Source organism: Vitis vinifera, chromosome 5, assembly GCF_030704535.1.
Source record: "Vitis vinifera cultivar Pinot Noir 40024 chromosome 5, ASM3070453v1".
In the NCBI taxonomy this organism is placed as follows: Eukaryota; Viridiplantae; Streptophyta; class Magnoliopsida; order Vitales; family Vitaceae; genus Vitis; species Vitis vinifera.
Window position 1 is genome coordinate 2,939,170 of NC_081809.1, and position 10,707 is coordinate 2,949,876.

Sequence of the window (10,707 nt, forward strand, 5' to 3'; positions counted from 1 at the left end):
GGAGCAGGATCTACTGGTTTCAACAAAAGGGTAACTAATTTTTCTTGATCACACATCATTATATTTCAATTACCTCAAATCAGTGCTTGTAGTTTTCCACTGAACCAATCTTTCAATCTTTTATCATTCCTTACTGATTCAACAACTGATTTCTCTTTCAGCTATGATCCAAGTTCTCAAAGGAACAGATACTAAAACAACAGGAAAATAGGAATTGCAGTGGGCAACATGGCTGTGGAGAATAGTTTGGATGGAGATATATACACACAGCAGACTAGAGCATCAACAAGGCAAACACCAGCCGTGGAGACAGTAAAAATCCCCGAAAATGCTGGCAACCGACAAGATTCAGAAAAGAGGAAGGCAACACAGGGAATCAGTACTAGTACAGTACCATTTTACAAGCTATTCTCCTTTGCTGACTCATGGGATTATCTACTAATGCTAGTGGGCACAGTCACTGCTGTTGGAAATGGTATGTGCTTGCCTGCAGTAGCCCTACTCTTTGGTGAATTAATGGACGCATTCGGAAAAACTGTCAACACCAATAATATGCTGCATGAAGTTTCCAAGGTACTCTGCAAAATAGATCAGTTCAACAGCTATAGCTGACTGTTTTCAGTAATTGGATTTAATCAGTACTAACTTGATAAAATATAACTACAGCTCTGTCTGAAGTTTGTGTATTTGTCCTCAGGAGCAGCTGTTGCCTCATTTTTCCGTAAGCACACTAGCCTCTCATCTAATAGAAGTTCATTTTTCCAACCATGCAAATTAAAGAAAAAAAAAAGCCTATTTGAATTATTATCAGAAACTGAGATATTCTCATTTGCTATATGCTAGAGGTGACTTGCTGGATGGTAACAGGAGAGAGACAGGCCACAAGAATAAGAAGTTTGTACTTGAAAACGATATTGAGGCAAGATATTGCCTTCTTTGATAAAGAAACCAAAACTGGAGAAGTCGTTGGGAGGATGTCAGGTGACACTGTTCTTATTCAAGATGCCATGGGTGAGAAGGTATTCTATTTTCTGCCATCACTGAAAACAATTAATCTCTAATTGGGTCTTAGGAGTTTCTCTTATCTTCTATGACCAACATATTACAGGTTGGGATGGTTATTCAGCTGGCAGCTACATTTATAGGAGGCTTCTTTGTAGCTTTTTTCAAGGGGTGGATTCTTGTCCTTGTCCTGTTATCTTGTATTCCACCTCTTGTTGCATCTAGTGCTGTCATGACCATTCTTTTAGCGAAGCTGGCCTCCCAGGAACAAACTTCTTATTCAGTAGCAGCAAGTGTAGTAGAGCAGACTATTGGATCAATAAGAACTGTATGAAAAATTTTGTGTATTAGTGACTCAAGTCTTTCTTTTTTAGTTTTTCTGCAAAATTATGATGATCATGATTGCTTGAATCCAACTCCCTATGCAGGTTATCTCCTTTACAGGGGAGAAGCAAGCTATAGCTAAATACAAGAAGTCTCTAACCAAAGCTTATGATTCTGCAGTGAGGGAGGGCTTGGCTACTGGGTTAGGTCTTGGTTCTGTTATGTTTATTGTATTTTGCATTTTCGCTTTAGCTGTATGGTTTGGCGCGAAGCTGATAATCAACAAAGGATACTCAGGAGGGAATGTCGTTGGGGTGATTGTTGCTGTGTTGACTGCTTCCATGTAAGCTGCACAACCCTTATTTTCCAATCCTCCAACAGCATCAGCTCAATTTGATGCCTTGGAATACTAGGATTTTTGGATGTAATTTGGATAATTTTCCAGGTCTCTAGGGCAGACATCTCCATGCATTAAAGCATTTGCAGCAGGACAAGCTGCAGCATTTAAGATGTTTGAGACAATCAATAGGAAGCCAGAGATAGATGCTTATGACACCAAGGGACTGAAATTGGATGATATTAGTGGAGATGTCGAATTAAGGGATGTTTATTTCAGTTATCCAGCAAGACCAGATGAACAAATTTTCAGTGGATTCTCTATCTCAATACCTAGTGGTACAACAACAGCTTTGGTTGGTCAGAGTGGAAGTGGGAAATCAACAGTCATCAGTTTAGTAGAGAGATTCTATGATCCTCAAGCTGGTGAAGTTCTTATAGATGGGATTAATCTCAAGGATTTTCAACTGAGATGGATCAGGCAGAAAATAGGCCTTGTCAACCAGGAACCTGTATTGTTTGCTTCTAGCATTAAAGATAATATTGCCTATGGGAAGGATGATGCCACCATTGAAGAAATTAGAGCTGCTGCTGAGCTCGCCAATGCTGCTAAATTTATTCATAAACTGCCTCAGGTTATAAAATTTCAGTTCATCGATAAACTAGTTTTCTAGTACTTCATTGTTTGTGATGATTTACGAGCTGATATCCAACTTCTGACCTTATGTTTTATGTATTCAGGGCTTAGACACAATGGTTGGCGAGCATGGAATGCATCTATCTGGAGGCCAAAAGCAGCGCGTTGCTATAGCCAGAGCAATCCTGAAAGACCCGAGAATTCTCCTGCTGGATGAAGCTACAAGTGCTCTTGATTTGGGATCTGAGAGGATTGTGCAAGAGGCATTGGACAGGGTCATGATGAACAGAACTACTATCATTGTTGCACATCGCTTGAGTACAGTGAGGAATGCAGATATGATTGCAGTCATTCATCAAGGAAAGATTGTTGAAAAAGGTGAAGGATTTGCTGATGTTATTCATTGATATTGTAAATTGTCTGATTGTGGTTACATATTGCTGGATTCTAATCCCTTTTGATTGATCAGGTTCACACACTGAGCTACTCAGGGATCCTCATGGGGCATATCACCAGCTTGTACAGTTGCAAGAAATTAGCAGTGAGTCAGAACAACATGATGAAAGTTGGGAATCATTTGGCGCTAGACACCATAACCGTTTCCCATTCCCATTTTCATTTGGTGTATCTCCTGGAATCAATATGCTGGAAACAGCACCTGCAAAGCCCAACTCAGAACCATTAAAACATCCAACAGAAGGTCTAGTTTGGCGCTTGGCCTGTCTTAACAAGCCAGAAATCCCAGTCTTACTGCTAGGTATTGTAGCTGCAATTGCCAACGGCTTAATATTACCCGCGTTTGCAGTACTATTTTCCACTATAATCGACAATTTCTATGAGTCAGCAGATAAACTCCGGAAGGAGTCTAAGTTTTGGGCGTTAATGTTTTTCATTCTTGGTGTGGCATCCTTGTTGATAACCCCGACAAGGACCTACCTCTTTGCTGTTGCTGGGTGTAAGTTAATTAAAAGGATCCGATCCATGTGCTTTGAGAAAGTTGTTCACATGGAGGTAGGCTGGTTCGACAAAGCCGAGAACTCGAGCGGTGCCATTGGAGGGAGGCTGTCTGCAGATGCAGCTTCAGTACGAAGTCTGGTTGGAGATGCGCTTGCTTTGGTGGTTCAGAACATTGCAACAGTAATTGCTGGCTTGGCTGCTGCTTTTGAAGCAAACTGGCTGTTGGCTCTCATTATCCTTGTTTTCCTACCTCTAATAGGAATCAATGGATGTATTCAGCTGCAATTCACAAAGGGTTTCAGCGGAGATGCCAAGGTTTGCTCTAACTCAATAGGAAGAATTGTAGACCTTTTGTTTGATGCATCAGAAACAAGATGGAAATTTGAGAAAATTTCCAAGGATAGGAAAATTCTCTCCTTAAACAAACAGTACTTATAACAATTCTTTTTGTTGGTTTCAGAAAAGGTATGAGGAAGCAAGTCAAGTAGCCAACGAGGCAGTTGGGAATATTAGAACAGTAGCTTCTTTCTGTGCTGAAGAGAAGGTGATGCAGCTGTACCAGAAGAAATGTGAAGGCCCAGCAAAGACAGGGATGACACGAGGCTTGATCAGTGGGTTAGGCTTTGGGCTATCATTCTTCTTTGTTTATTTTATCTATGCAGTCACTTTTTATGCTGGAGCCCGTCTTTTTCGAGACGGGAAGACAACATTCTCAAAGATCTTAAGAGTAAGTTCTTCTTCCATGTCCAGTAAGCCAGTATTTCAAAATTTTGCCTCTCATCCCTTATGTTGATCTTCTGTTCTCCTGTTTTTTCAGGTGTTCTTTGCTCTCAGTATGGTGGGCCTAGGCGTCTCTCAGTCTGGCTCTTATGCCCCTGATGCCAGTAAAGCTAAAAGTTGTGCTGCTTCAATATTTGCAATTCTTGACCAGATATCAGAAATAGACTCTAGTGGCAGGTCAGGAAAGAGACTAAAAAATGTAAAGGGAGACATCAAGTTTCGGCATGTCAGTTTCAGGTATCCCACTAGGCCTGAAATCCAAATTTTCCGGGATCTTTGCCTGACTATTCGCTCTGGCAAGGTAACTGTAACACTTCCAGCAACTCTGTTTCTTGTTCTATTCTTTTCCCCAGATGCCTAATTGAAAGCCATATATATATATACATCTGAGAATCTGTATCCTGTTTCTCAGACAGTTGCCCTGGTTGGAGAAAGTGGGTGTGGAAAATCCACTGTGATCTCATTACTGCAGAGATTTTATGATCCTGATTCAGGTCGTATAACACTGGATGGGGCCGACATCCAAAAGCTGCAGCTGAGATGGCTGAGGCAGCAGATGGGTCTGGTGAGCCAGGAACCAACGTTATTCAATGACACCATCCGAGCCAATATTGGATATGGAAAAGAAGGAAATGCAACAGAGGCAGAAATCATAGCTGCAGCAGAATTAGCCAATGCCCACCACTTCATTAGTAGTTTACAGCAGGTATTATTTTCTCTGCTACCAAACACTATAAAGAAGTAGCAGTCAAAATTTTCTGATCATCAGCAGTACTAAATGCAGGGGTATGATACAGCAGTAGGTGAACGTGGGGTGCAATTGTCTGGAGGACAGAAGCAAAGAGTGGCCATTGCCAGGGCTGTGGTAAAGGGCCCAAAGATACTGCTACTAGATGAAGCCACCAGTGCCCTTGACGCTGAATCTGAACGGGTGGTTCAAGATGCCCTGGACAGAATCATGGTGGGGAAAACCACATTGGTGGTAGCCCACCGGCTGTCCACGATCAAGGGAGCTGATTTGATTGCAGTGGTCAAGAATGGGTTGATTGCAGAAAAAGGAAATCATGAAAGTTTGATGAATATTAAGAATGGTCGTTATGCCTCCTTGGTTGCACTACATGCCACTGCTTCATCTCAGTGAGTTGGAACTTGAAAGTTGTTTCCTCAATCCAGAATGAAGAAGCAGCAGGTGGGGTGGCAATTTGGAAAGGGAACAGTAAGATCAGGATTTGTTCCCATCCATGGTTTTGAGAGAGTTGTGATCTTAGGCTGTTTGTTTGGTGGGAATCCCACCAGTGAAATTTCATTCCATTGTTATTCCATTTCTGTGTTGAATTGCAAATAATAGGAAAGAAAATATAGGATGATATAAAAAGCAACATAAAAATGTTGAGAAATAAAAATGTTCATTTTTATTAAATTTAATTTGATGGGTGTGATATCCCAGGTTGGATCGGATTAGGGAGAAAGTTCCTCGCACTACCAACTCCAACTTTCTAGTTTGACACTAGGCAGGTTGCAATGCCAAATTAGGTTTCCATTTCTATTTTGATTGATTATAGAATTAATTTGTTTTAGGGAAAATGATGATTTAATAAATTTTTTTTTTTGTTATTTGTTGAGAAAGAGGAAGAGAGAATAAAAAAATAAAATTTATATTTTTAAGTTCATGCTTTGTCTTGATAATAAAAAAGTGAATTATTTTAACTACTTTCGAATTTTCATTTTTAGTAAAAATAAAATATATTTGAGTTATATTATAATTCAAACTCTATCTCTTATTTTAATTCAAACTAATAATAAATATTTATTCTAATTTAAATTACTAATAAATAAATATTACTAGTTAAATTAAGGATAAATATTTAAAATTATTTATTTTCTTTATTATGCTTGGACTTGAGGAGAAGAGTTAAATCGTGGGAGAGTTTAATCATGGCTTGAAAAGTGAGAAATCATGCATGCTAAACAAATTTGAAAGTATTTATATATAAATATTCATAATTATCAATTAGAATGCAAGGACATAATTTTTAAAATTTTATCTTATATTCTAATTCAAATTAATAATAAACTTTTATTCTAATTCAAACTCTATATTATAACTCTAATTCAAACTAAATTAAAAATAAATATTTAAATTATTTATTTTCTCCATTATTAAGAATAGCTTTTGAAAAAATTATTACTTGTTTGGGAATTTAAAATATTCTTAATATATTTTCTATATTTTTAAAAATCAAATCAGATATAATTAAAATTAATTATAATTTTATACATTTTAAAATTATTTAATCCTTATAAAATAGAGGAAATTAAGTTAATAAATTTGAAAAAATCATATAAAAATAATTTATTGATTTTGAATTTATTTTTTTATTTTTCTCTATATTTTATTTTTCTCACATTTTCATTTAAATTTTCTAGTAACCAAACTTAACCTGAAAAAATTTCATGAATATATATGTCCAATTAAGCTTCTATTTCTAGTTTTTTGCTTAAAAATTCCAAAAAAAATAAATAAAAAAAATAAATCATATATAATATTTATCTCTTTTTAAATTTGGACAGATAGAGAATTAGAAACTGCCTAATTCAATCTTGGGAAGCGGCCGTTCAAAGGGATATATATATATATATATATATATATATATATATATATATATATATTTAAGAAAGGTCGAAGTTGCCAAAAAGATTACATTCTCAGGAAAGGAAACAATTGTTCTACACCCACTAGGATACGCCTACTTCTTCTTCTTCTTCTTCTTAAGATCTTGATCGTACACGGGTTGGATTTTGATTTTCTTGGTAAGTTGGTTTTCACTTATCTCTCTTTCATTCTTATTACTATTTGATGTCTTGTTTCGATGTTCAACCAACTGTAAGCAACTGGGGTTTATCTCTCTGCATTAACACTACGTGTTAATGTTGTAAGCCCAGATGTTAGATCAAGAAAAATCTCAAGAAAAGATATTCCAGAGTTTCTGCATTTCAAAATTCATCATCTGGGTGTAAATAAAGGCAAAGCTTCATTAAATTTAAACTGGGTTTTTCCCTTAACTTGACTACCACTGAAAACCCACTAGTTGCAGTGGAGTAATGGTATTGTCCTTTCTCCAACAACTGGGATTTGTTCTTCAAACGGCAGATGTTAAAATAATTTCTCCTACTTTTCCTCTTTATTTTCTTGCCCTTGTATTTTTTTTCAAATTTTCTGGGAATCAAGCATAGCCTGGAAGAAAGCATATGCGTATGTGTGTATTGATTGCATGTAACCAGCAGCTTAACTGACACTTTTATTGGCAATCAGGTGGGTTTAGGGGATTCTTTACAGACAATTTGAAGGGAAACAGAATGGGTCGACGGGGTTGCAAGGCTGCCAAACTGGTGGTAAGAATCAACTCATATGGGTTTTCTTCATCGATGATTTGGTTTTATGTTAGAACAGTATAATGTTAATTCCTGGATGATATAGTCTGGTGACAATTTTACTGACCTTGTAGAGAGGGGAGGATTGGCTCGTTGAACTACCAGATGATATTCTTTCTACAATAATCTCTTTGCTGCCGTTGAAAGAGGCTGTAAGGACCGGCATCTTGTCAAAAAGATGGAGATCAATTTGGACTTGTCACTCTGAGCTCTGGTTTGATGCTGCTAGTGTACTTGGGATCGGCGATTGCTCCACTTCCATGTCTGGGAATCAACCTGAATTGAACAGTCAAATGCAGAGTTCCAAGTTTGTGGAACGGGTCGATCAATTCATGTATTACCGTTCCCAAGGGCGCAAAATAAACTCATTTTCCATCCATTTTCCTTTAGGCAAGGAATTTATGTCTCACATTGATCAGTGGATAACTTGTGCAGTTATGAAGGGAGTTGAAAATATTGATCTCGACTTGTCAGAGTACTTTAGCTTTAACCTTAAGAGGGATGACACATCTTCAACTGCATTTCAAATTTATGAATTTCCCTGTCGGCTTTTTTCTGTCCCAGGGGGAAGATGCACTCTGAAGCATTTGAGATTGGCTTCATGCCATCTCAGTGCTCTTCCAAGTTCCAATACTCTCACCTCTCTGATCACTGTTGATCTCCAAAGAGTAAATATCAGTGATCAACAGCTACAGGATCTCTTATCTACTTGTTCTCATCTGGAATGGCTGAGTCTGTGTGTATGCAATGGGCTTGTCAATTTGAGTTTTTCTGCTCTGAACCTCCAGTTGAAGTTCTTAAGTATAAAGAACTGTTTCAGATTGGAGACAATTGAAATCCATGCTGCAGATCTTGTTACATTTAAATATGGAGGTCATTTACCAAGTTTCTCATTCAAAAATGTCCCAAAGCTGGCTAAGGCTTCTCTGGAATTCTTTATCAAGAGTAGTAGGACGGAAGGTGTGATGTATGCGCTTACAAGATTTCCTCAAGATCTACCACAATTGGAGACTCTAAAATTGTTGTCAGTTTTGACTCTGAAGGTAAGAAGGAGCAAAATTTGAATAAAATGATCCCCCTAGTATTTAGACAATGATTAGAGAAAAGTTTAATGATAATATTTCTCCCGGTTAAGACTGGAGTTTCCATTTGTATGCTTACCAAGTACATATTCCTTTTTGTCTTTAAGTTTTTTTTTTTTTTCTATTTCAGAAGCTGCAGCTACCAGAAAATGGACCTACATTCACCAATGTCAAGCAATTTGAGCTGACTGTTTTTCCATTTGATGATGATGACGATCTCAGTTGGATTGGCTACATCCTGAAGGCTTTCCCGTTGTTGCAGAAGCTAGAACTGAATGTAAGTATAACTTTTATCTTGTTATGAAAGAAACTTGACATAAGTTTATTGAGTTGAACATACTTCAGAATGTTGCATGCCTTCTTTTTCTGATATATCTGGCAATTTCTCCCTTAAGGAATTTCCTTGATGGGTCATCATTCGGTTCTGATGTTATATCAAATTGAGAAAATGGAGATCTCTTTCCATTTTCAGCCGCCCTGAATTGGGTACCCATATTACATAATCTATCAATTAATCAAATACCAAATGTGATGATGCATCCTTTTGTTTCCTCTCCTTTTCTTTTGCTTGGGGAAGGAGGAGGACATGTGAAAGAATGTTATAAAGATGAGAGGGGCAATCTGTAGGACTCCACTGCTCCATCGATCAAATTCACAATCTTGGTGAGGGAGCAGGAGGATTGGCAAATCTGTGTTGGAAAATTATCTTCACAAGCCTTACCAGCAAGCAAACCTGTATTAGAATCATACTTCCTTTCCCATCAAAGGGACTTTAATACTTAACCATAATATTCAACTATAACAAGGAAAAGAAAGAAAGAAAGAAAGAAAGAAAATAGCAACAATTCCCATCTAACTTTTGTCATTCTTTTTTCCCTTGCAGTTGTTCTCCCCAAGCTTTACCAAACAACCAAAAGAGATAGAAAGGTTTCTTCCTGAATGCCCCCATAGGCATCTCTCCATATTACAGATAAATGGGTTTTACGGTAATCAGCATGAAGTCGACCTGCTGAAGTATTTGCTTCATAATTTAGTTGCACTTGAACTCCTGGTGGTTGCTCCAAGCAAGAAGGGCGGAGAATATATTTCGTGGCGTTCTCAAGCAGAACACTTATGGTGCAGGGCAAGACTGCAGGGTGCCTATGAGTGGCTTCTTGCGGTACTACCCCGCGCTGTCCGTCTAGAAATTTGCTGATTTTTTCTGTTTTTAATCTTGTTATGTATTTAGAAGGCTTCGTTGTTATTGTTCCATTTGAAAATGATTGTAACGACTCAGGTGACTTGCAATGCCAAGATGCAGAGAGGTCCAAAGAAAACTATTCATTGTATCATTGCATAAAATGGTGAAAATTGTTGTTCTTCTTGTTCTACAAGATCACATGGAAAATCTTCTTATGCAACAACTGTGGTATCATTCTGCCATTTTTAGAGGTTTTTAAATACTTTTCACCTATGAAAGTTGCAGTTGGGAATTCCAGTCAACTTAGGGTTCCATCAACAAACTAGTTCCTCATAGGAATTCCAAGAGTGAATATGATCTGAGTTGCTAGAACAGTTGAGCAATCTTATTTTGGGAGCATGGAAAAGAAATGTGATGCGGGGAGTAGAAAATTTTCAACTAGTCTGCTGATAGAAATTTGATGAAAGGTTCCCACAATGTCCATGCTTTAGGCATAATAAAAATATCCTAAGTGGTTGTGCCTTAACATCTGAAATGTTCCCTCCAACAACCACCCTTTTCTATGCGAAAAACAACAAAACAGGATTGCATATCACTCCAGATATGCATACAATTGAAGCCAACTTCCTTATTTTACAAAACCCATCTGATTTCTATATCAGAACATTGCCCATTTCATCCTCATTTTTCATAATCCTTTGAGCAGCCGCATATAGAATTCGCCTTGATTGACTGGGCTGGTGATGGAGACTGCCACTGCCATCAGAGTTCTGTTCTGCCAACCCTGCACTTGACCCACAACCAATTACAGGTTCCCAAACGATGTATTGCAAATCCTAGCTTTTCCTTCAGGTATCCAAGAATGGGGCCACTGCCCCCTCCTTTATCAACACCCTTCCAGGGTCAAAAACCCCACAAAAAGGAAGAAAAGGGAATGGATCTTAGAAGAAAAGAGGTGTGATTCCAGTACATGAAAG

At 37.8% G+C, this 10,707-nt stretch overlaps 3 protein-coding genes across 3 annotated transcripts; all 3 read left to right on the top strand.

Annotated features, from left to right (window-relative positions):
• Positions 1 to 228: 228 nt before the first annotated feature.
• LOC100266576 (ABC transporter B family member 11-like) lies at positions 229 to 4,781 on the top strand. The gene is made up of 11 exons (XM_059736668.1): positions 229 to 573; positions 667 to 721; positions 844 to 1,019; positions 1,109 to 1,330; positions 1,431 to 1,669; positions 1,772 to 2,297; positions 2,404 to 2,677; positions 2,769 to 3,571; positions 3,717 to 3,983; positions 4,074 to 4,343; positions 4,449 to 4,781. The coding sequence occupies exons 1-11, from the start codon at positions 229 to 231 to the stop codon at positions 4,779 to 4,781; spliced, it is 3,510 nt and encodes a 1,169-aa protein (XP_059592651.1).
• Positions 4,782 to 4,814: 33 nt separating this feature from the next.
• Positions 4,815 to 5,315, top strand: LOC132253746 (ABC transporter B family member 3-like). The gene has a single exon (XM_059736669.1). It carries the CDS (start codon positions 4,815 to 4,817, stop codon positions 5,175 to 5,177), a length of 363 nt encoding a protein of 120 aa, XP_059592652.1. The 3' UTR covers positions 5,178 to 5,315.
• A 1,400-nt stretch (positions 5,316 to 6,715) lies between these two features.
• Positions 6,716 to 9,967, top strand: LOC104879228 (F-box/LRR-repeat protein At3g26922). The gene is made up of 5 exons (XM_010651398.3): positions 6,716 to 6,847; positions 7,350 to 7,429; positions 7,543 to 8,511; positions 8,681 to 8,827; positions 9,434 to 9,967. The coding sequence occupies exons 2-5, from the start codon at positions 7,394 to 7,396 to the stop codon at positions 9,743 to 9,745; spliced, it is 1,464 nt and encodes a 487-aa protein (XP_010649700.1). The 5' UTR covers positions 6,716 to 6,847; positions 7,350 to 7,393; the 3' UTR covers positions 9,746 to 9,967.
• The last annotated feature ends 740 nt before the right edge of the window (positions 9,968 to 10,707 follow it).

Excerpts from the sequence above, each read along its gene's own strand:
- LOC132253746 (XM_059736669.1), top strand. The coding sequence starts at position 4,815 with ATGCAGGGGTATGATACAGCAGTAGGTGAACGTGGGGTGCAATTGTCT.
- LOC104879228 (XM_010651398.3), top strand. The coding sequence starts at position 7,394 with ATGGGTCGACGGGGTTGCAAGGCTGCCAAACTGGTG. Across the intron at positions 8,512-8,680 it reads TGTCAGTTTTGACTCTGAAG|AAGCTGCAGCTACCAGAAAA; the intron begins GTAAGAAGGAGC and ends TTTCTATTTCAG. Across the intron at positions 8,828-9,433 it reads TGCAGAAGCTAGAACTGAAT|TTGTTCTCCCCAAGCTTTAC; the intron begins GTAAGTATAACT and ends TTTCCCTTGCAG.
- LOC100266576 (XM_059736668.1), top strand. The coding sequence starts at position 229 with ATGGCTGTGGAGAATAGTTTGGATGGAGATATATACACACAGCAGACT. Across the intron at positions 574-666 it reads TGCTGCATGAAGTTTCCAAG|CTCTGTCTGAAGTTTGTGTA; the intron begins GTACTCTGCAAA and ends ATATAACTACAG. Across the intron at positions 3,984-4,073 it reads CATTCTCAAAGATCTTAAGA|GTGTTCTTTGCTCTCAGTAT; the intron begins GTAAGTTCTTCT and ends CTGTTTTTTCAG.